Here is a 25,661-nt window from a genome sequence, read left to right as displayed (position 1 = left end):
TAAACCCAAGTCAAGAAAACTGCAGAGAGCAAGAAAGAAACCCAAACCCCAGATCCTTTACTCCTGTTTTGAGACAACCTGTTCTGTTCTGGCTTACCTTTTCACAATGGCAATTAAGACAGGAGCTCAGCAGCCTTCTGAAGGCAGCATCAACCAGTGCTGTGCCCCAGCAGTGCTGTGCCTTGGCACCCTTCTCTGAAATGCTGACCAAGCCCTCAGCCTGCTTTGAGCAGGACACTGGACTAGAGACTTCCCAAAGTCCCCTTCAATTCGAATGAGTCTGCACTTCAGAAACATCAGGAAGGAACTCAGTGACTGACACACCCACAAGGATGCAACACATGGAACATTACTTGTACCTAGCCATTATAAAATTTTGGAACGCTTAATGGTGTCATTTTTATCAGCCAAGGTATGATAAAACCAGTGCATTTTGAATCCAGGGTGGTACATGCTACAGCAGTAAAAGCACAGTTTTGACTGTGCAACTCTATCTGTGCACAGTGTCAGATGGCACACCACTCACAGGATTTACTTGCATAGGTCAGCACTCCTGATGTGAGGGAGGATCAAGAAAAAATAAAAACCTGAGCATGCCACTTACTTACAAAGAAGTCTCTATCTTTATCTGTCAAATATCAAATTCACAAAACTCTCTCTGAGCACTTGTCTTCAATACCTGAAAATACTTGAATACCTGAAAAACCTTCTCCTAACAGTTTTATTATCTTCTGTTTCCTGCTTTTGAATGACCACCTCATGGCTATGTAACTGTAAGAACACTGCCTGCAAGCTCTTTCAGAAGGAGCCTTATTTGTACTTGCTTAAAAGATTGCATTGTAACTCTTATACTGAGCACTTTTGAGGTTAGGCTGTGGACACTGCCTGGGCAAAACCAGGCTGTCTAGAGCTTACAGTGACAATGGTCTTTATTTCCTTTACTGGAAGACACAATACCAATTGTCTGGTTGAGGCCAGGTCTTCATACCTGAAGCAAAACTAAGCCTTATCTTGTACTCAGATCCTGGCAGCTATAGAACAGAGAAACAAAACACTTAAAAGGCTCAAAAAGCGACACTAGAAAAGGTGGCCTAAAATACCACAAATTTCCAGCTGACAACCAGAAGTGAAAGGGGCTGTTTATTTACAGAAGAATAAAGTGGCTTCTGGGAATATTAACATAATGTCAAAATGGGGACAACTTTAATACTGTAAGTACCAAATAGTAGGTAAGTGATCTCTCTAATGTGGAAAAAAAAAAAAAATCACCAAAACCATCCTAGGAGGAAAACCTGCCTAATGCTTGTAGAAATGGGGACAAAATTTTTTTCTTTCTCATCACATCACATCTCCTGCACAGGTAACTTTGTACAAGGACTCTGATGGAGAAGACTTTGGGTTCAGTGTCTCGGATGGTTTATTGGAAAAAGGAGTGTATGTTAAAAACATTCGACCAGCTGGCCCTGGTGATCTGGGAGGTTTAAAACCATATGACAGACTTCTACAGGTAATGTTTGTGCATTGTGCAGGTTTGGCATGAAGGGACATCACATATGGATTACTTTGTAGAAAGATTTATAACCACGCTGTGGGGTGTTTGGGTGTCCATGTTCGGAGATGTGATTGCAGAAAACTGCACAGTTTTGCAGTTTTGTTATTTGGAACAGCCCAGTAATCTACACTGCTTATTATATTATATTATACTATTATTATAATATAACGAGCACCACCGTTTGTATTTCTGCTGGGATGTTTTAAGGGGGGCAGGAAGAAGGTCAAATGACCATAATTGCTCTGCACCATGGGCTGTGCTGTGTAGATTTCTTAGATTTCTTTTCTTGGCAAGAAAAGGCAGCACTTCATAGAGCTTTGAACTTTTATGCAGTGGCACTAAAGCTGAATTTTCCTGTGCAGTCAGATTTACATAAACAAATTCTTTCAGAATGCTAGGTATTTTTGAACTCTGAAAGAAACATACAAATGCTCACTAGGAAGCTGGATTTCCCAAAGCATTTCCAGACAGATTTGTCTTTTTTGCTTTTCTTGATACAAACCTTGGAATTATTTCTGTATTTACTCCAAGTGTTGACTGACATAGTCAGAATAATGTGATAGTCACTCCACACCACACTTATCCCAGTGCCAAGCTGGACTATGATGAAAAAACAAAATCATTTCTCAACTGGCCCAAAAAAAAAATTTTATATAAATTTATATCTATTAGGTAAAACCAGAGAAGACCTGAACTGAATTGAAATCTCACATGTGCTCTACTGCATTTCAATTGACAAACACTGAAGAACAGAAAAACTATGTGCTGTTAAATATCATTTATGGAGTGGGCATTGTGACAGCTGGCAACAGCCAGTATCAGTGTAAATATCCCCATTTCAGCTACATTCTAAGAGTGAGTAGAAAATTAATTGATGTCTTCAGATTAGACACCACGGTTGAACAGTCTTATGTTGGGTGATTCTCTACTTGGAATAGTTAAATCAGGCTCCATAGTCTCAAGGATAAATCTGTTTCTCTTGTGATCTCATTTTTTTTCCTCCCTAAAACGGTAACAAGAATCAATCTTCCCATCAATCAGGTAAACCACGTCCGCACCAGAGACTTCGACTGCTGTTTGGTTGTGCCTCTCATTGCAGAATCTGGCAATAAGCTGGAACTGGTCATTAGCAGAAACCCACTGGCATCTCAGAAGGGAAGCTCAGAACAACACACTTCAGGGAGTGGGGAGTGGGGTGATCCGAATGCTGCCTTCCTTCAGCAGAGCGGACGCACCAGTGTTAGTACGGAGACGCGGGATCCTACAAATACGTTATAGCAGAAACCACCCGAGTGGGACATTCGGTAACAAAAGACAATTATGGTGCTAAATCCACTTAAGATTTCTCTGAGATTGAAGCTCAGATGCTGTACAGCACTGAAAAGCACAGGAGGTCAGTCAGTCTGTCTCAAGGCTTCTATTAATCCACGGTTACTTTGGAAATAGTTTCATTCTTCATAAAGTCAAGTCATTCCATTCTAAACAATCTAGGATTAGTAACAGTAAAAAATACATAAGGGCCTTCTTTTTTCCCCATATAAGAAACTGGGGAGATATTTTAAACATCATCTACATGTTCTTCTCCCTTCAGCAGCAGCAGCTGTTTGAGGGAAAAGCATGGAGTTAACCTCTGCTAACAAACAGCAGTGTCCAGGTTATGCAGTTTTTAAAAATCCTTTTTATCAGGAAGGTGCTGCTGTCTGATGGACAAGGCAGAGTGATTTACTGCACTGGGTTTTCCTGTGAAATGGCTCCATCTCTGATTTTGGAAACCTTTATTCGCTGGCGAGAAGGGTGCACTCATTAGACAAAGCAGGCTTTAGATGTTGTAACAAAATGCTTGCAGGAAGCTGCAGTTTGCATTGAACATTACTCCCCCACTTAAGCAGACTTTGTTAGAACATATGTTATTCCCTATGCAATGAAATATTTAATGGTATGTCTTGCAACCTGTGGGGATTTTTAAGCAGAGACTTTTTTAGTGGGATAAAACCTCTGATGGGGGATTACTGCAAAGAGTGAAACTGAAATTAGTTCAGACAAATTAGAAAGGTTTTTTTAAAAGAAAATGGCTTTTTTAAAATTATGTCAGTGGAGATTGATACAAAAGCTCTTTAATGATCCATAAACCTGTAAACTTGTACTGTCACACATGAGCTTTTTAAGTGAACCAGTTTCGTGAAGGAAGAAAGGTCCTATTTAATATGCTTTATTTTCAGCCTCCTTTATGATAAACATTACCCCCTGCAACACATTTTTAGAATTTAAAATTGTAAATATATTTTACAAATACATCACACAAATTCTCTCCTCTCCCCTCATCCCCCAAGCAATAAAATACTGCCAGTTGCTTTATATGCTCACCAGCAGCTGCATTGGTTTATTCTGGTATTCAAGTTGTTATTGGTAATTATTGTTCTTGGTGAATATAAAGATACTGGATTTGTACATTTGTAGAGTCTCCATATCTAAGCAATCACCTTACAGAGTTGTTTCTGGTCAATTTAAACTGTTAACTGTATCCCTGTTGCTGTTTCCAATACATAAACAAGCTCACCTGCCCCGCACACACAAGTATCTCTGATTTCTATTTCAGCACTGCCAGAAAAGGCCAAAATGACATTCAAGGCTGAATCGTAAAAAAAAAAAAAAAAAAAAAAAACAACAAAAACCCCAAGGTTCATGAGTCACTTAAATATGTATTTTTATTTGTAACAAATAAGTATTAAACTGTAAAGTATTTTTGTACAAATTTAATACTTTAATAGCATGATATTTATCGTCTATGTTACGTTTTTTGAAATTCAAACTGTTGCAAATATTTGTATGGAAAAACTGTATAAATTGAAATAAACAGTGATTTAAAGACATTAAAAATGAGGTAGAGTTTTTTGACTTTGTATTTTTCCCAGTTTTAGCAAAAAATACCATTTTTATACTTGTGGTATACTTTTTCCTACATTATGTGGAAAAAAAATTGTTAAAAGGTAAGCCAGTTGTCCACATTTTAGTACAGTGTGTCTGATGATTGATTTAACATTCAATTTATTAATGTCAAAATTACAATGCAGCAAGTCCCATAATACACGTGAGAACGTTGAAGGTGGAATGTTATCTGAATTCTGAGTTTTGCTTTTCTTACCAAGATCATCATCAGCATAGAACTGTTAGCTAAAGCAGCAGTAGCAAGTTGTAAGTTATAGAAAAAGTTTTCTATTGTCACTGCAACTTTCTTGTTCTGTCTGTAACAAGATTAAAATCTGTAATCCATCAAAGCTTCATGGCCACAAATCTGCCACATTAGAAAAACCTGAAGTCATCCCCTTTGTAAACTGTTTTTTTTTACTCGAGGAAACTGTAGTTTTGGCACATCAGTAACAGCATCTCATCAATACTGTAGCATTTGGAGATAGATACATCTTGATATGGACAGCTAGGAGTCTTTAAACCAAAATACATCCTCGTGTATTTTTTAAGGGAACATCTGGATCCTCAAAGACCTGTAAGTTCATTCTTCATCAAAACAGAAGAATTACATGATTTTTAATGACCAGTGCAGCAATGACTCTACTAAAAATGGATCACTGAAAATGGAAGAGGCTCAGTATAAAACAAGCTGTTCTTCATAGAACATGCAAAACCCACAAAAGCCTTTGAAAGGCACCTGCATACTCAGCTTCTCCATCCCAAAAATCCTGAAGCGGTTCAATAACGGCTCATACCAAGGACAGTTAATAATTGGCTGTTAGCTTTTAAAAAGCTTCTTAGGAATTGGCTGTCCCAAAGTTAGATTCTTAAGTCTGGAAGATCCAAGTGGGGATTCTGCTACTGTTGTCTGTCAAAACAAAACAAAAATGTTACCCAAGTTTGAACCAGACCTAAAATATATTAACATCTTCAAAAAAGGCTTTCTTCATGAGCTCAGAAATTAAATGTAATGGGAAAAAAAGCATCTCTTAAGCAGGTTTTACTTTACAAAATCAATTTTAATTATTAAATTTTACATACATCTTTCACAGCAGGTCACCTAAATACTGACAATTTGTGCACAGAACAAGCTGATACAGGCTAAGCTGGCCAACAGATCACTCCAGTGAGTAAAAAGATGTGTAAGTTTACTGCTATTGACATGAAACCTTTTTTTTTCTGTATAGCCATGTATTACTCTGCAGAGACATCTGCCAAATTTGACTGGTTCACCAATTACTGGTCAACTTGAAAATTATTAAATAAATATTCATAAAACAATCGTAACAGCACCCAGGTGACACACAGTGAAAGAATGCAAAAGTTTGTTTTAAGCTTTCTCAGTAAGGAGATACTTACAGGGGGTATTTTTGTAACATCCTGAGGTGCAGGAATTTGTCTTTTACATGGACTTTGCAGCAAACTGCCTGTCTGTTCTTTACTGAGAACTGATGACCCTTCCTGTGTCATGAGCTCACTCTGAAGTTCAGGCGGGTCAGGAGCACCTTGAGTTACAGAAACAGACTCAGTCTCGAGCTCTTGACTTTGCCAGCACTTCATCAGGGGAGAGGATATTTGTTTGGGACAGTTGTTTGTTTCTGCAATTGCCTCTCTCAAAAATCTCTGCAAACGTGTTTTTCTGGGCACATTCTTTCTCTTTATTGCTCTCCTGAGGTGCAGCTCTTCAGCCACGATGTAGACGCGGCAGCGGCCCCTGGTCACAGCTGTGTACACGTGCTGCCAGTGCTGCCAGCCGGCATTGCCAACCACGTACACAACGGTCCTTTCCTCGGAGCCCTGAAACGTGGCACAACGCTGTTTCAAAGTCTGATCTCCAGTAAATAGTTAAAAAAAAGACAAGAATGAGGAAGTTGGAGACAAGTGGGGAAACTCAAGAGTATTTTCTATCCCGCATTCAAGGAATTCTAGTTTCAAGAAAAGTTTCTGATTCTTTTATGAGAAAATACAGTGCACTAGCTCAGCTCACAGCTGCTGTGTTTTTACCTGGAATGTGTGAATAGTTCTGGCCCAGGCATGCTTTATGTGACACAGCTTCCTCAGTGCTTTGTAGTTCACAGTGAACGTGGAGCCGTACATGCTGCTGATGGTCAGGAAGTGCTCTTTATCAATTTCTTCATCCTAAAGGAATAGCACAACACTCAGCAGTGAGCCTGAATCGGCTGCTGGATCAAAGTCTGTACATCCCTATTCTAGCTTTCCCTGAAATTACAACAGCTGCAATATCAACCAATTGAAAGAGTTTCAGAAGACACGAAACCAAGTAAATTGCTGTTTTTCACTGACCACCTTCAAGGAAAGCAGTTTCCACTGTTCAGGGCCTACCCTAACTACTGATACTTTCACTGCTCAACTCACTGAGTCCAGCAAAAAACCCAGTTTTTTGTTGCTGTTATTTTAAGGCCAGCTTGGTTTTCTGCCAGGGAAAGCTTATGCTGTTACATTACTCTTCAGACTACATTAAACATTATCCATTTCAATTACAATACATTTGAGTATTTACAGAATGTATTTACACTGAATACAATCAGACCAACTGAAACACACTGTACAAAAATGCCCAGAATTGGAGTTTTTTGTATTCTCTATTGTACCTTGCCTCTTTCATGCTTTTTACATGATTGTTTAGCAGAACTAGGTATGTATTATGGGCGAAACTTACAAAGTGTGAATTGTTTTTTTCTGGGGATTCAGCAAGCACTGAATCAGTTCCCACCAGGTTTTCTTTGCGCAAGTTCTTGCAGCAAGGACTTACCCCTGTTATGAAAAATATATCTCCATTGCAGAGTCTTTTGCCCTCCTCATCAGCCTCTGCAGTGGGTGTGGTTCCTCCACTTCTGCATTCATGGCCATTAGGACCCTCTCCAACACCACAGGCTGCCAAGAGATCCTTGAGATACACATTGCGTGTGCAGGCAATCTTGTCCCCCACTTGAAATAGAAGTCGGTTCTTATGGTCTCTAGGTCAGAGAAAGAAAAAGAGAAAAATGTATTTACAAAGTGTGCATTTACCATCTCTCAGTATTTTTTCTCTTTCCACTCTCTATACTTGACCCAGATTAAAAATCTTAGTAATATTCAAAATAGTTAAGATCAAACATTTATGTCTTGAACTTTTGTAAAACCCTTTGGTAAAAAACAGTAATATAGCATAGCACAAAAATCCTGCTTCCAAAAATATTTCAGAATCTATTTAGTAATCATATAGTGGCAAAAAAAAAATTAACCTTGAGAGTTTTTTTCATGTTGCTTTTATATGAATTTTGAATATTCAACAGTAACTTAAATCTCAGAATTCACATAGTGTATTTAAATGAAAGGCAGTTTACCACTGTTCAAAATGAGATTAAAGAACCCATCAAATGAAGTTTATTATATGAATGATTTATAACATAATCAGATCTAGATGAAACATTGAAGTTTTACGATCTTATTTTACAGTGCTGGCCTGGCTATAACATTTTCAAAAACAAAATGAGATTGTTCACAGGAAAAATGCAAAACAAAGGCCTACCTGGTTAAATGATTTGAATAGTGTTGGCAACAAAGTTCATTTATTAGATCACAGTCTTGCCTAAAGCATACAAAACAAGAACATGAACAAAAATCATGATATACAAAGCATACAATTACTAGCAATGTCACATAGCATTAATTTATAAATAATGGAAAAAGCCCCTTTTCTCTCTGATGATCTTCCACCACCTATTAAGAACAATTACTGATTCAGAATTTAGAAAACAGAGCAGTAAAGGAACAGTTTTGTCTAAATACCACAGAAAGTGTTTGCACTGTACATCTAGATTAGCTAGACTTGCTTTTAAGATAAAGAAGAAAACTAAAGAAAAACTAAAGCCTGGACAGATTATCTTCTGTCTGTGGATGTATTAAAAATAGCCAGAAGATTTATTTGCTTTTTAAAGACCTGGAATTTTAAATGCAAATTAAGTACCTATATTCTAGATGAATCATACACAAAAATCACTAGTAACAGTATTGTACCTGAATGCAGACTGGAGAAATAAAACTGATATCAGAGTTACTCAGCATTCACAAATTGCTTATTTGCTCACTGGTAACCTGCAAATAGTGGGTGTTTTTTACTTAGTGAGAAAAGGTTCTTCACAATTAAAGGTGGAAGAGTTTTTTCCTAAGTACCATGTTGTGCAGAACTCAAGTTTATGCACTATTGGTACTACTGCACATTATTTTTATCCTTCCAGTGTTTCATGCATACTATTCATGCTCCTGTGATTACTAACTTCCAGTCTTTCTTCAAAGTGTGTTACAGCCCTACATCCCACGCTCCTTAAGTGATAAGTATTCCAAGTATCTAGTAATTTTATGCTATTGCCACTAGTCTCTCCAACTCAACACACTCAGCTATTTTTAGATTGTGGCTGCTAGCAAGGATTTTTTCCATGTCTGCCTGAATACTCTGTTACCTTCTGAAAGCAATGAATTGTGATTGTTTGGCATCCTCCAATCCTGGCCCTTTTTTAAGTAAAATCTTTATGGCAGTTTGTAAATCTGTTTTAAAAGACATAAAAGGTAAGGCATAAAAATATTCAGAATTTTAAAAAGAAAAATATAATTCAATATGAAATTGCCTTTGCTTATTTCTTGCTTTAATGACATTTCAACTTGTTTAAAACAGAACAAAAAAGAAACAAAAAAACCCCCCAAAAAACTCCCATGCAAAATTACACACCTCCCAAAGAGACAAAAATACACCACAAAACACCCAGGAAAACATCATGTAGTTAATCCACTATTAAAATCTGAGAAACAAGAGTGATATGGAAAGAGACAAAGTCTTTGTGTTAGAAACACAAAGCTGTTGTATTAAACAACAGCTGCATGGAGTTTATTTCATGCAAAGTAAGGTTTTGATACTGCACATCAAAGAGGTAAAGATGAAATCTTTTCAAGCCACAGACCTATACACTTGGATTTCACAGAAGAAATCTACTTTTAGTGTTCTGTTTGCTGAGTGTTTTGCTAGAGTAAGATAAGGTGATAATGTCTGCCTATTTTTTTTTCACGTTCCCTTTGAAGCTTCTTGATGCATGTAAAACAGAGGCCACTCAAGCCACTTACACCCAATAAATGCCAAAAAACCCCGTAAACAATGGCTCTAGCCCTGACCCCAAAACATTTTAAAATAAATACTGGCATCCCTTCTTAGAATGTTCCTAACTCAATTCTACAGGTGGGAGCACATTCCTGTCCAGGACACCATCCTGTTACAGTTGCTTTTTACTCAAATGATTCACCTCTGAATCAATTCTGAAAAATTTTCAAAGTTTGACAGCTCCAGCTATAATATAAAAAGACAATCACATTCAATTACAGTGGTGGAAGCTGTCCCCCATTTCAAAGTCTAACGGGTGAGCTGGAGCTCTACAGACCCTTCTTTGCACTTATGGATCTTGCTGTGTGCACTTAAAGAAGGCAGAAGATAAACTCTTAATGTAGCATTTAAATTTATACCACAAACAAAGCCAGACTAAAATCTTCCCAAAATTTTAGTTCCAGACAATAGTCTATGCTTTACCAAAGGGAGAATCAAGATCATAAACTGACTATACACACATACTGTCACAATTCCCGCCAGCAGCCAAAGCAATAAAAATAAATTTCTTCTCCGGGCTTGGCATTGTTATTTCCTCATTCCAAGCAGAAACTTTCAGCACCTCATCAAATTCAGGAAGCTGCCGGTGAGAGATTCTGGACCAGAGCATTGGAGGGAAAACCAGAAAGTTATTTCCAGTTAAAGAATTCCAGTGTATCATCATCTGCATCAGCCTGAAGGTCGTCACTTAGAAATTTTTTGTCATCTACACTACATGCCCTGAAAACTCTTTCCTCAGAGCATACTTAATTTCACATTGAAAAAATTGATAATTTAGTCTCTTAAGCCTCCATCACTGCAGCAGATACTTAGTATTACCCATACAGTTCTTCCCATGGGAGCAAAATGGAGTAAAACAGAAGTGTTACCAAAAAATAAGTAAGAATGTTTGTAAAACACTTAGTAGTTCTGGACATCCTGCAAATATTCAGAATATTCTCAAATTCAACTAACATCAAAACCTAGATTTTGTTGTTAGAGGTTTAGAAAAGAAATCATGCACTGATAGGAAACAAGATTATTTCCAAAACAGAAGTAATGCAAACACTGGAAACATTTAGAGTTTCTAGGTATTAATACAGACAAAAATAGAAAGAAACTGATGTCATGGCCCTTGACATCTAAACTGTCCAAGCAATTCAGTCTGTTTTAGTTGTTGTCACATTTATCAGCAATGTTTTAAAACTTCCTTTTTAGAGGAGCAATTGTAAACCATTTTAGAAGGCATGGAGTCAGTTGTGCATTTACAACTCATTTGAAAACAACAGAGTGTATCTGATAGCATGATACTAAAATACATCCCGTAAAACTCAAGAGTGTTCCAGTACACACATTTTTTTGTCCAATATATACTTCTGGAAAAATCTATAGGGTTTTGTTGCTATTGGTTTGGGGGTTTGTTTTTAAAAGCAGTGTTACGGATTTGGACCAAAAAAACTAAGAGAAGCAGTACTACAGAGTCAAATCCGGATGCACTGCTAACTGCAGTAAAAGGCCAGGCAACGCTTGCAAGAATTCTTCTTCATACACACATCAGGATATCCTACTGTGAGGAGCCAATTCAGTTTTGTTATGGCTCAACGATGGTTGTCAGAGGCATGTGGGGGAGAGATGCACGCATGCCACGTGCAGGAGGCAGCCAGAAGCAGCCTTGTCCCTGGGAGGGCTTCGCCTGGCAACACCCATGAGGCAGGCAGTAAGAGACACCGTGGAGGGGCTTCTCCGGTCAGGTCTCCACCAGTGGACGGCACAGGAAGGCTGGACCGGACCAATGGTCCCCTGTCCTCGGGCAGACTTTAGGAGGGCCAGGGGGGTATAAAAACTGACTGCGTCAGGGCTCGCTGGGGCTCGCTACTGTTCCCTATTCCTGCTCGCTCTCCCCCTCCTTTGCCCTGGCCCCAGCCTGCCTTCTAGCTCTCCTGCCCTCGCACCCGTCCTGCCTTCCTGTGCCCCTGACCGCTGCCTTGCCACTTCGCCCCGTGTCCTTGCCTGGGCTGCCTGCATCCAACCCTGCCGTCCCAATCCAGCCGTCAGTGCCCGCCGTGCCGCCCCAGCCCAGGCGGTCGCCGCGGCCCTGTCCGGGGTCCTGCTCCTCCCGTCCGAGCGCCCGCTCACCGCGTGCCCGGGGCCGTGGCGCTGAGAGCCGCGCCCGCCGGGCGCCGCGCAGGCTCGGTCAGAGCGGGCCCGGCCGCGGGCAGGCAGCGGCACAGCCCCCAGCCCCGCCTGGACACCGACAGCACCGCCCTGCCCTGCTGGGGGGAACGCTCTGTTCTTCTCTCTGTCTCCTCTCTCTCCTCTCCCCCAGTCCTTTTCCATCTTCCTTTCTTTTCTGTCTCCTCTAGCCGTCTTTCGCACGGGCAACTCCTTCTCCTTTTTGTTATCAATAAACGATTCTCAGATACAGTGTTTGCCTCGTTTGGCTTCATTCCGTTCCTGACCATCCATTTTTGAAAGAACTCTCTTTAGTTCCCCACAGTGGAACACGACACCTACCTTGATGCATTATCTACAATTAGTTGCGATTCAGCTCTATGGTTAGTTCGCAGTTCCACAGAAAAGCCTCTTGATTTTAGACCCTCAAAGATATCAGCTAACATGTTTCCTGGGTCTATGCTTGGTAGCTGTCTAGTATCACCTAAACAGAATGCACGTTAGTTTTTGTGAGAAGGAATAACATACCATCTGTTGAAAATTGCCTTGAAAAAAAAACACCACTGGAATTAATAAATCTTCAAGCCTCTACATAGTAACATACATCCTTAATACAATTCACATGAAATAAAACTTTCAAGAATCTGAGAAACTTTGGGAATAAAACTGTAGTGTAGTTTCAGTTTTTTTATACTCCTCACTCAGTAATGCTCTACTAGCAAGTGCAAATCCCTCTGCTTGATGAGCACTGACACCGATCACATCCTATTCAAACACAGTTTGAAAGCTACATATTTAAATACAAATGCCATAAATAGCATGTCAAAAAGCAAACCTCTGAGAAAGCATAAAAATTTGACTTTACATTTCTTTGCTTTCCTTTTTGAATTAAAACAAGATGATCCTAGCATTAAGAATGGCATGAAAACGCCCTTCTAACATGTGATTAATATGCTAACATTAGCTCCTTCAGATTTCAGGAAATCAGAAAAGTTTTCCAGTTGCAAGATGTAATAACCTACCACATGGAAGTCAGAATAAGGAAAACACTGTTAAACAGATAATGGAGATACTGATACTTTCATACTGACAGCTAGAAAACTTGTCTATCTCATCTGACGTTAAGAATTAGCAGAAGTATCCAAGTACAGAACAGTGTAACATTCTGGGGTTTTTAAGAGACTCGGTGGGAGCTCTGATACTTATACTGTATATTGTGTATTATTAAACATAGCATGATGCTAAATTTGCTGTTTCACTTACCTAGAATAATAAGTTTAGCAAGCTGAGCATGCTCGCACAAGAGTTTTAAAACTAAACTAAGAATGTGTACAGACACCAAACTTCCTTCATCCACAATCAGAACCGTAACTGCAGAAAACTTCCACGGCTGTGCTTGTTCAGTCCGCCTCCACGATTTAAAACTATAGATAATCTAGAAACAAATAAAAATAAAGTAAGCTCTGACAGTAATCAACTGTAAACAACTGTCTTATAAAAGTAGACAGTGTGGTATCTTCTAATGTTGTATGTAGAGCTATTACCTGGAATTCTGACCTTAAACCTGTAAAGACCCAGAAGACTCAACCATTTAGTCTTATTTTCCTCCTCAGTGAATATGTTTCTAGCTGAGAAACTTATTGACACTTACATAAAAGCACAGTCTTTTTTTTCCTGCAGGAACTGTTAAAGACACAAGGTCAGCCATTAGGTTGCTCAGTAACAGAACACCTCCTACTATAACCTGCTGTCATTAATAAATGCCCAAAACTGCATGGGGAAGGGGAACAGGCAACTAACTATCCAGTCCCCAAAGATAAAATAAGCGAATAGTACTTTTTATGTTATTATGATTTCTATTTATATGGGTTATTCCACACCTCCAGTGTCTTCTTGGCACCTTTTGCTACCTAGAACAAGAGATTTGACCTAAGTTTATTAACAAAGAGTTTGCTTTCTACTTTTTTCTAAAAAAAAATTCCACAATACCTAACAGTAATTAAGAAAACACTGTGCAAATGAAATTTCTCTCATTATTCAACCCCAAGCTACTGATCTTTTCATGTATGTGCTGTTATGATTGCTAGGCAACAGGATCCTAGAAAACAGCTCTACCACCTAGAAATTATTTTTGTCTTCATTAAAATAAAACGCAAAACTGAGAAAGTGAAAAAACCCTAGATGATGCCCTAGAGAGGCACAAGTTTCAGATGTATATAAATAGTAAAGAAACCAAAGTTACAGCAAATAATGTATGACTGATTTATGATTCCCCAAAACATAACACTGACTTTCAGATCCTGACAAGCTGTACCCAAGCATTAAAATTAGTAACAATAATAGGCTACATGCTTCATAAGGGAAGTTCAATAACACGCTTTTTTTTTCCCAAAACAAGAATGGACAGTGTCAAAAGGTGTTTCAGAACCTAGTTTAAAAAAAAGAACCAAGAAACAAAACCTGAAACAAACCTTACCTGATGCAGTGTATATGCAGGAAGCTGAGTTTTTTCTCTCAAAAGACTTGTTGCCCTCCCTGTAGGTGCAGTGAATAGTACATTCAAAAATTTTTTTGCATACATATTCTCTGACTCCCAGTGGTGATCAAATGTATTCCATTCCTCAGATGCATCCAAGTCTTCTTCAAAGTCCTTAGAAGCAGCTTCCACTTCTATTTCCATCTGCTTTAAATGACGAAAAAGGCAGCTAACTATTGTACTCTTCCCACAGCCTCCTTTTCCACTTATGATTGTGACAGGATTAGAACAAATTTTTTTCACAGCAATCAACTGATCTTTGTCCACCTCTGCTTTACTTTGGACAACAGACATAGAGCCCACATCCTTTTCAGGAAAGTGATTTTCACCGTTAGGATTGTCTGGAGTATTTTCCTTCATGTCATGTGCCTGGTTAATATTCATTTTGTTATCTACGGTTTCTCTTGATGCCTCAGAAATGCTAAGTATCTTTTTCACGTCCACATCCAGTTTCCATGTGTGGTTTGACAGCAGACCACCTACATACATTGCAATATCTTTTTCCGATTTGTAAAGATGAGGCAGAAACACCAGCTTTTTCTCCCTAATCACTACACTCTGATCTTTCAAAAATTCAAGAGATTGCCAAACGTGCTCAATGGACATGTGTTTGGATACAAAATGAGCTAATTCATCTTGATCTTCATATGTGTGTCCCATTTGTCTACAGCGTGTCTTGAGCTGATCATACAGAATTAATGCATTCTTCTGCAAGTCAGGAATCTTCCAGAGGAGATGTTCACACTGACAGAAGGCGGCCCACGTTGCCTCACAGTAAGAAAGATTCAACTCCTTATACATAATCTTCTCCCCAAAAAGAGTAAAATGAAACATATTTATTTCAGAAGATGTTAGCCTCTTGCTGAGTAACATTCCTCCTAGTAAATACAAATTGCAATTCAGAGGGTGGAAGTTTGCAAAAATGTATGTATGTATTTTTCGTAACATATGAAGTTATGCATTTCAAGCTACATGAAAGCAAAATACTTAAAAGTAAGCTGGAATGATAATTCCTCTTAGTCATCCTTCTGTATGAAACAGAAACTTTAAAAATAAAAAGCCTGGCACAGAAATTGACTATTAGGGAGAACTCATGCACACCACATAACACATTTTCATGTAAAAGTACACAAACTGTAGAAACATAGCAGAGGAAAGCCATTGACCAGAATACTGTACCCAATTCTGAACATGTTACTTCAAGAAATACACCACCTGTACAGACACTACTACAAAATAGTGAAAGACTGAGATGTGCGAAACAGATTAACTATTGTGAGCAAGAAAAATTAATTGCACTTGCTCAGTCTTAAGAGAAAAAGCTAAAGAGAGTCTTCAAGCAATAAAAAACTGCAGTGAGAACGCAGGTCCTTGAAGCAAGAGAGCAACAAGTCCGTATTGCATCAAGGAATAGTCAAATTGGACATCAGGAAAATCTTTTTAAAGGAAATTATGTGAAACTCTGGAATTTATTGGCTATCCTGCTGAAATCAGAGCTCTTAAAGACAAGCCAGAACATCCATCAGTAAAGCACTGGGAGCCTAAAGCAGAGGGAAAACCAAACATATTTGTGAACAATTAAGCCGTAGCTCCCACGTGAGGTACGGGACTGCTAAGGTGAGGTGCAGCAGCAAAGCTCACGGCAAGTGCAGCAAAGGAAAACACGAAGGTAAGAAACCACTGCAAATTCCATTACAAAAAACAAACTACTGTACCAATGACCTCTTACAAAGAAACTTATCAACCTTACTGTGAAAGCACAGACACTGTTCTACATACTAGGAACAGAAAGTCTCATTTACCGGTATAAAACTGAAGAGAACAGTTGAGGATTTTAAATTAGCTATCTGACTTTTGGCCCAATTACCTCAAGCATTTAATTTTCTGTCCCTTGTAGATAAACAAATTTTAACAAAACCACTTTCAAAAATCTTCTGAGATTTATTTATTCTAGACCAACTGGAAAAACAAAACCCTTTGCTAAAACTGAGTCCAGTACCTCATCCATTTCCAAATGAACTGTGCTTAGCCCCTACAAATGCCCATTTAATAAGTGAACATAACTAGAACAGCACTGTAGTCTAATGCACCTCAAATGCAGCAAACACCATATTTTTACCGTATGTAACATTACTTACCCTGCTGAATCCAAGTTTCCATGGCTCATCCTTTAGTATCTCATCCAATTTTGTTACCATCTCGTCAGCTACCTCCTCACCATCCATATCAGCCTTTCTTTGCCAACACATCTTATCTAACACACAGCAAAAGTGGCGTGGCAGAAGAATGGGCAAGAACTCCAGTATCCTCGGAAAAGCCAGAGCTCCCAGTACCGCCTTTCCTGCAACTGCACGCACCATAAACAGAGGAAGTTTTACGCAATATACAAAGATAGCTGTAAAGCAATTTATACTGACTCTGGCTTCATCCTTCTGCCTCCCTTATATCCAAGACATCACAAATTTCTCTCATTTTCTTACTTTTTGTAATCCTTTTCAAATTCTTTTAAAAGTCTGTTTTCCCTGAACTGCCTTGGGAAAAAAACAATGTAAACAGATGACATAAAACCAGCACCTAAATGTATTCACTTGGAAAATATGTATTATGCACTTGGTTTAAACTGCACAGTCAACAGCATTTTGTAGAAAGTCAGTTCAAATCTCACCATGCCTGCCTCTTACCTAAAAAAGTAATTTTCATACCGATGTACAGAAAAATATTTCAAATGCAAAATAAGAAAAGAGGCTTCTAAATGTGTAGTTTCAGATCAGCAGAGGAACTTAAAAAAACACTGCTCTCCACAGGCTTTCTCAAAGATCCCAAAATTAAGTTATCACTTTCTCTGTTTATACCAGTCATGGGCTGAGAGAGAGAGGAATAATGAAACTGATTTGCTCTATATTTTGCTTTGAAAAAGTAATTTCAGAAGAAAGAAAAACATATTTCAGAAGAAACTGAAACTTTTGAAAGCTTTATCTCTTGGGAAAAATAGGCTATTTTTAATTAAGTGTTAAGGAATATTTAAAACACTATTTTTTTCAGTTAAGTACTTTTTCTGATCACTGTCTTACCCTCATAAAGACAAAGATAAAACCTTTTCTTACCCTCATAAAGACAAAGATAAAACCTTTTCCCTTTAAAGCAAGTACTTAATTTACGTGTAAATAAACAATACACAATATTTCCACACACCAAAAAATACCACGAAGGTTTGAAGAACAAACTGCTTGAGCCCATAACAATTTATGACAATCAAAAAAATTTACAATACTAACAGTAGCAACTGCGGTAGGGTAAGGGTCTATATTGCTCAGTGATAGAGAAAGATTAAAGTTTAAAATGTAGCAAATTAATTAAAGCTAGACACTAGAAAAAATCACCAACTACAAGGGTGAAGGGAGTATGTAGGCACACTGTGAAATCTTTACCCCTGTGGATTCAGGAACATACTGGACAAGCCTCAACCAAATGCAATCCATATATCCCATTAAAACTTACACAGCAAACCATATCTGTGTTCCTACTACTATCGATTCCTATCCCTTTGTGGTCATGAAGAGATTTGAAGTCCAGAAAGAAGAGTTAGGAACTTTACTATCGTTACAAAAAGAGAACTAAAAGCCTGAAAGCCTACAGAACTCTGAACATTTTCCTCTCCTTACACATGGGATTTGAAGTAAAGTCAGTTCAAGTCTAGCAGAGGCTCTGAACTCTCCTTTATACATAATTTGACATCCAAAAGAGTCACCTCCATCATCTGACCTGACACTGCCCAGTAAACCAAATACTGGAAAACTGTTTGCTTACAGGTAACAGCAGATAGACCCTGCCTGTCTGTACAGGTTATGGAAACAGATCATCAGCGTAAAACAAGAGCTCTAACGCTGAGGGCACACCTCAGACATCCTGACTTCCTTTGTATTTCAGTGTTTTGCTTCAGACCAGCTAAGTCTGGTCCCACAGACTGAATGCCCATTATAGATCAGAGTACCTCAGGAATGCAAGTGGAACACATTGCTTGGGTTTCATCCAGCAGGAATACAGTCAGTACTCTCAGAGACTGCATCACAGTGGGGACAAGGGGCATGTCTGCTTCAAAAGCACACTCCTGATCCAATCTCTAACACTCATGTAGTCACACTCATGCAACCACACCAACATAGCCCACAACAGCATCCTCAGCAGTCCTGAACTATCTCCATGTGGAGACACTCCAGTGCTTCCACAGTCTGCTCCCAGCCATACTAATCTGCCGACAGGTGGGATTCAAACACACCTAGATAGTCTATTTGGACTATGCTGAACTCCTTCTCTCATCCCTGTACTACAAGAAGCACCTATACTACTTTTGAACACATGCCAGTCCTAAAAAGCCATCACCACCATGCTTAAGTAGTGCTGACCCCATTTTTCAATAAGCCTTGTTATAGCTGAATAAACTATAGGAAGCACCAGTGTCTTTGGATCGTAGAATCACAGAAGCATAAAATCGTTTGGATTGGAAGTGACCTTAAAGATAACTAGTTCCATACCCCTGCCACTGGCAGGGACACCTTTCACTAGACCAGGTTGCTCAGAGCCCCATCCAGCCTGGCCTTGAACACTTCCAGGGATGGAGCATCCCTAGCACAGACAAATCTATTTAGTAAGCCTACAGAATTCAGGAAAGTCCTTCTGTATGTCCATTTCTAACTGATCAGTTGTCCTACTAACCTGAAATATTTTAAAATAAAAGAATCATTTTACATTAAAAATTCGCTTGAATATACATTTCATATGAATACACATTAGTCTGAACACAGTATATAAGACAGAACTCCTTAGCTTATAAAACAATTAAAATAGCATAGGATATACCTACATGATTTTGAAACATAATAGAAGATGTCATAATCCTTGGTATCTCTTTGGATCCTCCTTGGCTGTAACTGTGAAACTTGGAACTGTTTTAGTTTTTCTTCCAGATTTCTAAAACTCAGCACTGACTCCATAGGAAGCCAAGCAAAAAATTTTTCTTTCCAACTTTCAGGAACATTACATTCCTTAAGAAAGAGTGAAAATACTTGTCGGTTGTTTTCTTCTACATCAGTCTGCAGAAAATACGATGGATATCCTTGCACAAAGTACTTTGACCCCATTTTTTTAGCTTTAACATTAACTTTCCACCAAGGGTCAACTAATGGAAAACGTCCAACTACTTCATACTCCTTTTTGGTGCCACATTCCTGTATAATAACTGAATCATTAAAAAGAAAAACAAATCATGTTAAATGACAGTCATAAAAATTAAAAGTTTGTGTTGATTAAAAGAGGTTTTGTTTGTTCAACACTTGTTTTTGTCTTTTCTGTAAGTTGCAGTAGTAAGTAAAGCAGGGGTTTTCATAAACTCCTGATGCCAGTCTCTCCACTAGTATTTAAAAACAAAAGTGAAACCAATCTCAGAAACAAGCACTAAAACTCCTTCTCTAAGCATCAGGAATAAATCTTACCTATGAATTTATTAAGCCAATTAAATACACACGGTTTAATATTATGGTTTACTGTTTATGCCAACTCAAGTTTACAACTGAATTTTACACAGTTTTATTGCAAAATATTCTATCACAATGCCTGCAAAATCTTCAGATACATTTGTATGCCAAATATTTCCTGCAACTGAAACCACCAAAATTATAAAGAATTAATATAATACATTCTTAACATTTTATATGACCTAGTTTGCCTCCTCTTTGCCTTCAAAAAAATAATACACCGTTCCCTGATCGACAACTGGGGACTCATTGCTATGACCAGAACAAAGTGGGCACCTATGATAAGCAGGACCTCTTCCTCACCCGTGCAGCTCTTAGGTCTGTAAGAACTTATGTATTTCTCCCTGGTTATTTAGCTCAGTTTAGCCATTTTAAAAATAACTTGCAGATAAAATATTTCTTAGGCAGAGGTTGCTCCAACTTCACCGACTTTTCTAAGCGCTAAGTAGAAAGTAGGGAATCATTAACACCAAGTATCAACACTCTCATTTGTCATAAAAGAAAAAAATGTGCTTTTTTGTGTAAACTTAGCTTGAATGGGAAAACCTTGCGTTTTCTTATTGTTGCAATCCTGTGCCCGTAGAAAAGCACAGATCACACTTCCCTTCCACTACCTGTCCATAACCTACTTCGGTTCCCTGTCCCTCCGCTTGCGATCAATTCAGACAGCGGGGAAGGGCGGAGCTGGGACCTTTCCCACGTGGAAAGCGCCGCGCCCGGGCAGGCGGGCCTGGGCCCGAGCGCCGCCGTTCCCGCAGGGCCGGGCCCCCCGCTCGCTTCTCCCGGCGCCCTGCGCGGAGCCCCGGCCCCGTGCAGGGAGGGCACCGCAGCCCGCCCGGCCCCGCTCCCGCCGCCCCTCACCGGCGCGGCGCGGGGGCAGCGCGGCCGACAGCTCCCGCCCGGCGGCCTCCAGGAGCGCATCCTCCGCCAGGAGCGGCTCCTCCTCGAAGTCCTCGTCGCTCTCCTCCTCGTCGCCCGCTGCCTCCTGCCGCAGCGGCCGCAGGTGCCCCCACAGGTCCAGGCGCGGCCCCCGCTGCCCGCCGGACACCGCCATGCCGCCCCCGCCGGAGATCACTCCGCCCCCGCGGAAGGGCGGGACGGCGGGCCTGGGGCGGTGGCCAGGAGCGGCAGGAGAGGGTCGGGAGAGTCGGGACTGACGAGTCAATTTTTTTTTAATAATTCGGGACGTAATTCTCTGTCTTTCTGTTTTTACACGACCCCCATCACAAAACCATCAAATCATGACATCACACTTCCAGTATATCCGATTATGTTTTACCCAGCTGCCCCCAGATTAATGTTACGTATAACTGACAAACTGTTCTGCGGAAGGCCCGCATTGAAAACCACCCTTCCTTCCCTGCACTGTAGCCCCGGAAGTTCCATAGCTGTTTTAGAAGTGAGCTAACTTTTTGATACAATTTAATGAGCACAAAGTCGTCGAAGTAAAAGCAAACTGTTTTTTAGTTACGAGTCAGCGGAGTCGGGTGTGTGTCTCCCCCAGAGCCGAGCACACACACACCCAAAGCGGCTACATTTTATACCCTTTCCCGGCCGGCGGTCCCTGTCCCCTTTCCCATTGGGAGCTCGGGAACTTACATCCTCTCCCGACCGCCTACTACTCTGTCACCCCCCCGTCATCCCACCTCCCTCTCAGTCAAATCTTCAACCCCGCCCCTCTCCCGGTTCACAGCAGCTCCCAAGAAACCCACCAGAACAGATCGAAACCAAAAACACAAAGAACCAATAACTTTCATTATTTAACTTAGTAACCTTTTGGCTTCAGCAAAATATCACCCACCTATCACAGCTGCTTAGTCTTTACTTTTGTTCAACACCGGATCCTTGCCTTTTCTGAAACGTTATCACAATTCATTGATGAAATACCAAGCTTCTCATTTTCAGTATTGATCTCTCACTGAAGTCCCCCAGAAATCCTGCTATTCAGTCATGAAAGCAAGTATTTCTACAACCTGTTTTAAACTGATTTTCACTGGTTAGTAGTTAGCAGGTTAATATTTGCTATGTTGTTATGTAGCTCTGTTTTTTCAGCAAAACGTCACAGTTGTATTTTTGCATGTTCGCGCCACTAGCTAGCATATGCTTTCATCAATGAATTGTAAGATTTATATAAAAAAAATCATTTTGCTGATTGTTGTGTTTTGATTTGCCCTCTCTTTATTTTTTAAACTATTTTCTTCCAATTTCTTCTTTGTTTTGCTTTGTACTGTCACACAGTACACTGGAGGCCACTGTGGATGTCTTGCTGCCACTTCAGAGTACCGGCAAGCAGATTAAAGGAGACGCAAAAGCAGCAGGTGCTGGTGCAAAGCTGGTGGATTCTTCTGATTGAGATTAAGTAACTGGGTGGTTTTGCACCCCAAAAGACCGAGGTGCAACATAGAAATGCCCCCAATACTACACTAAATAAAATGCAGCAAATAAGTTGCCCAGCTTCTGGGAAGAAGCTGTCAGCAGCACAGACATACCCTTCAGAACAGTAACATTGGCTGTTTGTACGTGTGTTTAGAACAAGTGATGTATAATAAAATAGATCAACATACAACAACTACTTTTGGTCTAACCTAAACGAGACACAATTCTTTTCCACATTGTTTCATGACTCCTTCCCATGCATAATCCAGAAGGCCTTCGACCCACAGGACTACCCTGCAAAGAATGTTCCCCTCTCTGCCACCTTCCTCCTTACATAACTGAAGGGCCTTCATCTCTCTGACACAGAAGCATGGAGTCTCCCTCTGTCCTGGTGAGGTTCTCTGCCATTTCTTCATCTCTGGGAATACCTACATTGCTGTGTCAAAGTAATACCTATAAAAAGACGGAGACGTGTAAATACAGCCGTTATTATTTTAAAACCCAGCTGCAAGTCTCATGCACGCATAACAATATTGAAATAGTTGTTTTCAGTTCTTGTGTGATGAATACTGGTATTGTTTCTCCAGCTTAATTCACAGATAACGAAGGAACTGCTTTACATGGCAGGCTGAAAACACATGGCCTATAAAAGAGGATGGAAACATGAGAGGGGATGGAAACATTGATGTTAATTTAAAAAATTTAAAGCATTCGCTTACTGAAGTGTTAGGCAGTCATACATTTGAATCACTGCTTTAAGATACTTTTTTCTTATGAAACATCCTTTCACATTTAACTGTGTATTTGTCGAAGTGAAACTGGGTATCTGACTGCCCCAGTCTATTCTGAAAATGCAATTTAATACTGTATTCAGCAAGCCTGATTGGAATTTCCTTGTCTTTCTGCAATCCATACTATACATGCTGAATTTCTGTATGATGCCTTACATTTCCTTTTCTCCTTAACGTCCAGTAGGATGGATCCTGATTATAAATGGCTTTATAAGGTAAGGCCAGGCTTTATTAGGTAAGGCTTGATTTTCAAAAATGTGACTATTTGCTGCTCAGGTGAAGTCAGATTAGTCTTCTAGAGATAGGTGAGCATTAGATGATTTTGAGACTAAATGCTTTGCTCTTTTCAGGAAAGGAAAAGAAATTTTGCAATTTCAATGAGGATCAATTGAGCAAGCTTCAGTCCATTTCACTGCACTTCATGTCATCCCATCCACTTTTATTGCTTTCACTTTGTTTCAGAATTTTCTCTTTTTTTTTTTAGCATTTCATTTCTTCAATTTCTTCTCCTGTCTCTTTGTTTACCTTTCTTCCCTGATTTCGGGATTCAATGTGAATAATTTTGGCAACTTTCAGTCCTTTTCACTGCACCTCATTTCATCTCAGTACATTTCGTTGTAATCACTCCATTTCCAAATTTTCTTTTTTTTTCAGTTGCATTTTATTTGATCATCTCTCCTTTTCAGAGTGTTTGTTACCCTTTATTCTCTGATTTTAAGATTTCATTTCCTTTCCTGTCACAAAGATTTTAAATCATCCTTTGAAAAATACTTGGAAATCTTATATAGCCGTTGGGGACTAGCTTATTCTCCATCATGTCTCAGTTCAAATTCCACCCTAAAATCCAAGAATGTACAGTAAACAGAAACAGGCTTTGACAGCACTATGATTTTACTTTCCAATGCACCATGATATCACTGTCATGATAATTATGTTTCTTAAAGTATAATCTGTCATGACACTAAAGAAGTTAGTGTTACTCTTCTGTCTGTGGAGAAAAAAATCTGTTCATAAATTTGAACCCAATATTGTTGCATTCAGTGAAAAAAAAATGCAAATCCCTAAAAAGCAATGCTATGATGAACAAGGAGAGATAATTTGCTGTCTCTTACTACTTTGTGTCTTGTCCCACTGTAGCAAGTTTTCATTTAATAAGAAGTATGCCCATATAAATCTCCTTCTTTTAAATAGGTATGTGAAATGTAACTCTGAAAACAGTTTTCAGAACATTCTGACAGGTACCATTTATACACTGAAGGGTTATGTTTATGCCAGCCTCCAGATTTAAGTAAGACTTGCTACATTTTTTGGTGTTTCCCCACACTGGACACCCTCTTTCATGAGACGACTAGCAGTTCATCTTCAAATCTGGGCTGGGAGTAGGGGGGGATTCCCTAGTCTCAGATTTGCTTGGGTATTCACTGCTTCCTGATATGTGCTGGGATTTAAGACATTCCTGTCTGCCGAATCCAACAGGAAGTCTGAGTTTGCCATCCAGGAGCATCAACTGGAAGTCCTCAGAGGATGAAATTAGGTGATGTATCTAGCACAACAGGAGGCAGGAGTAGCAGAGAAAGGGTTAAATTTCATTCTTCTTGAGTTGGAAATGTTTAGTTTTTATCCTGTGATCTTTCAGGGTATAATAGAGAAATCATGTCCTCAGAAATACTTTTCAGGAAGTGGAATTATGGACAACAGCAACGCAGCCTAACTGCCTTTTGAGATGTTATATTGAAATGCTGGACCCAAACAGCAGTGAGCTATCCTTACTGCTAGCCATGAGCCTCCTGGAATACAAGGTCCAGAAGTTGTCACCAGCAGCATGACTTAATATTGCAGCGTGGGGATTCTTGAGATCTAGGGATCCCATAAACAGGTGTCAACATACGGAAGCTTTCAGAGGGTGGTGGCTAGTGAAAAGAGGTTGTAAAATGACTGCAGATTAATTAGCACTTTTGCTTACCAAAGTTTCTCATGTGAAATCTCTTCACAGCTTGGGTGACTTTTCTAAAGATGAGGCAAAAAGTGTTAATTCCACTGACATTGCTTTTTCCCTAGACAGTAAATTTCAGAAAATGTCAAACATGCCATGAACGAGATATATATGTCTCACAGGCTTCGTTACGTATCAAACTGGTACAACTTGAGACATGTAAACATTAAAATCTTTTTAAAAGTGGGAGTTGTTATAAGAGCATCATACTGCAGTGTACTTAATCATAGCGTAGAAGAGGGGCTTTCTGAAAACCTGAGAGGTATAAGATAGAGCCCCCTGGTTAGGACAGATGTAGTGATTTAACTTGGAACTCTGCCAATGTAAACCAGCACATTAGCAATAATGTTGAACTCTGCTTAGAAAACATGCTTGGCGTTGTCAGGGCTTTAGGAATCAAGGCAGATTCTCTGCATTTAATTCAAAGTTCTGACACAGGACTGCTCCTTATTAAAAGCTTCAGAAGAAAAACAAGGCAACATTTTCAATCTCCTTTCTTCGCAAGCCCACAGAATGTTTGCAGCATCTGGCATGTATTTCCCCTTACAGAATGGTGACCTCATCTAGATGTGGGATCAGGGTCACTTTAACTTAACCATACTGTTGCAGAGC

The 25,661-nt window shown here is 39.5% G+C and overlaps 2 protein-coding genes across 16 annotated transcripts in view; one reads left to right on the top strand and one right to left on the bottom strand.

Moving 5' to 3' along the window:
• Positions 1-4,212, top strand: part of GRIP1 (glutamate receptor interacting protein 1) — a 323,666-nt gene extending 319,454 nt beyond the window's left edge. For all 13 annotated transcript variants that reach the window (XM_039570238.1, XM_039570235.1, XM_039570240.1 and 10 more), the window contains 2 exons: positions 1,361-1,507; positions 2,594-4,212. In XM_039570238.1, coding sequence (XP_039426172.1) covers positions 1,361-1,507; positions 2,594-2,830 — 384 coding nt within the window. In that variant the 3' untranslated portion in view covers positions 2,831-4,212. The remainder of the gene's footprint in view (positions 1-1,360; positions 1,508-2,593) is intronic.
• Positions 4,213-4,580: 368 nt separating this feature from the next.
• Positions 4,581-20,968, bottom strand: HELB (DNA helicase B). 3 transcript variants are annotated; one of them, XM_039570243.1, is made up of 13 exons: positions 20,751-20,968; positions 19,220-19,594; positions 16,497-16,705; positions 14,299-15,162; positions 13,086-13,257; positions 12,165-12,306; positions 10,137-10,267; positions 8,983-9,067; positions 8,052-8,111; positions 7,293-7,497; positions 6,524-6,658; positions 5,879-6,316; positions 4,581-5,387 (listed from the first exon to the last, which is right to left on the bottom strand). In XM_039570243.1, exons 1-13 carry the CDS (start codon positions 20,941-20,943, stop codon positions 5,298-5,300), a joined length of 3,099 nt encoding a protein of 1,032 aa, XP_039426177.1. In that variant the 5' UTR covers positions 20,944-20,968; the 3' UTR covers positions 4,581-5,297. The 3 variants fall into 3 exon arrangements, with proteins under 3 accessions (XP_039426177.1, XP_039426180.1, XP_039426178.1); XM_039570246.1 differs by having other exon boundaries at positions 14,299-14,505; XM_039570244.1 differs by having other exon boundaries at positions 19,220-19,400; positions 20,751-20,905.
• Positions 20,969-25,661: the final 4,693 nt, after the last annotated feature.

The sequence above is a fragment of the Corvus cornix genome, chromosome 1A (genome assembly GCF_000738735.6).
Source record: "Corvus cornix cornix isolate S_Up_H32 chromosome 1A, ASM73873v5, whole genome shotgun sequence".
Taxonomy (NCBI): Eukaryota; Metazoa; Chordata; class Aves; order Passeriformes; family Corvidae; genus Corvus; species Corvus cornix.
Note: the sequence above shows the minus strand (reverse complement) of the source record. Positions and strands in the feature narration are given on the sequence as shown.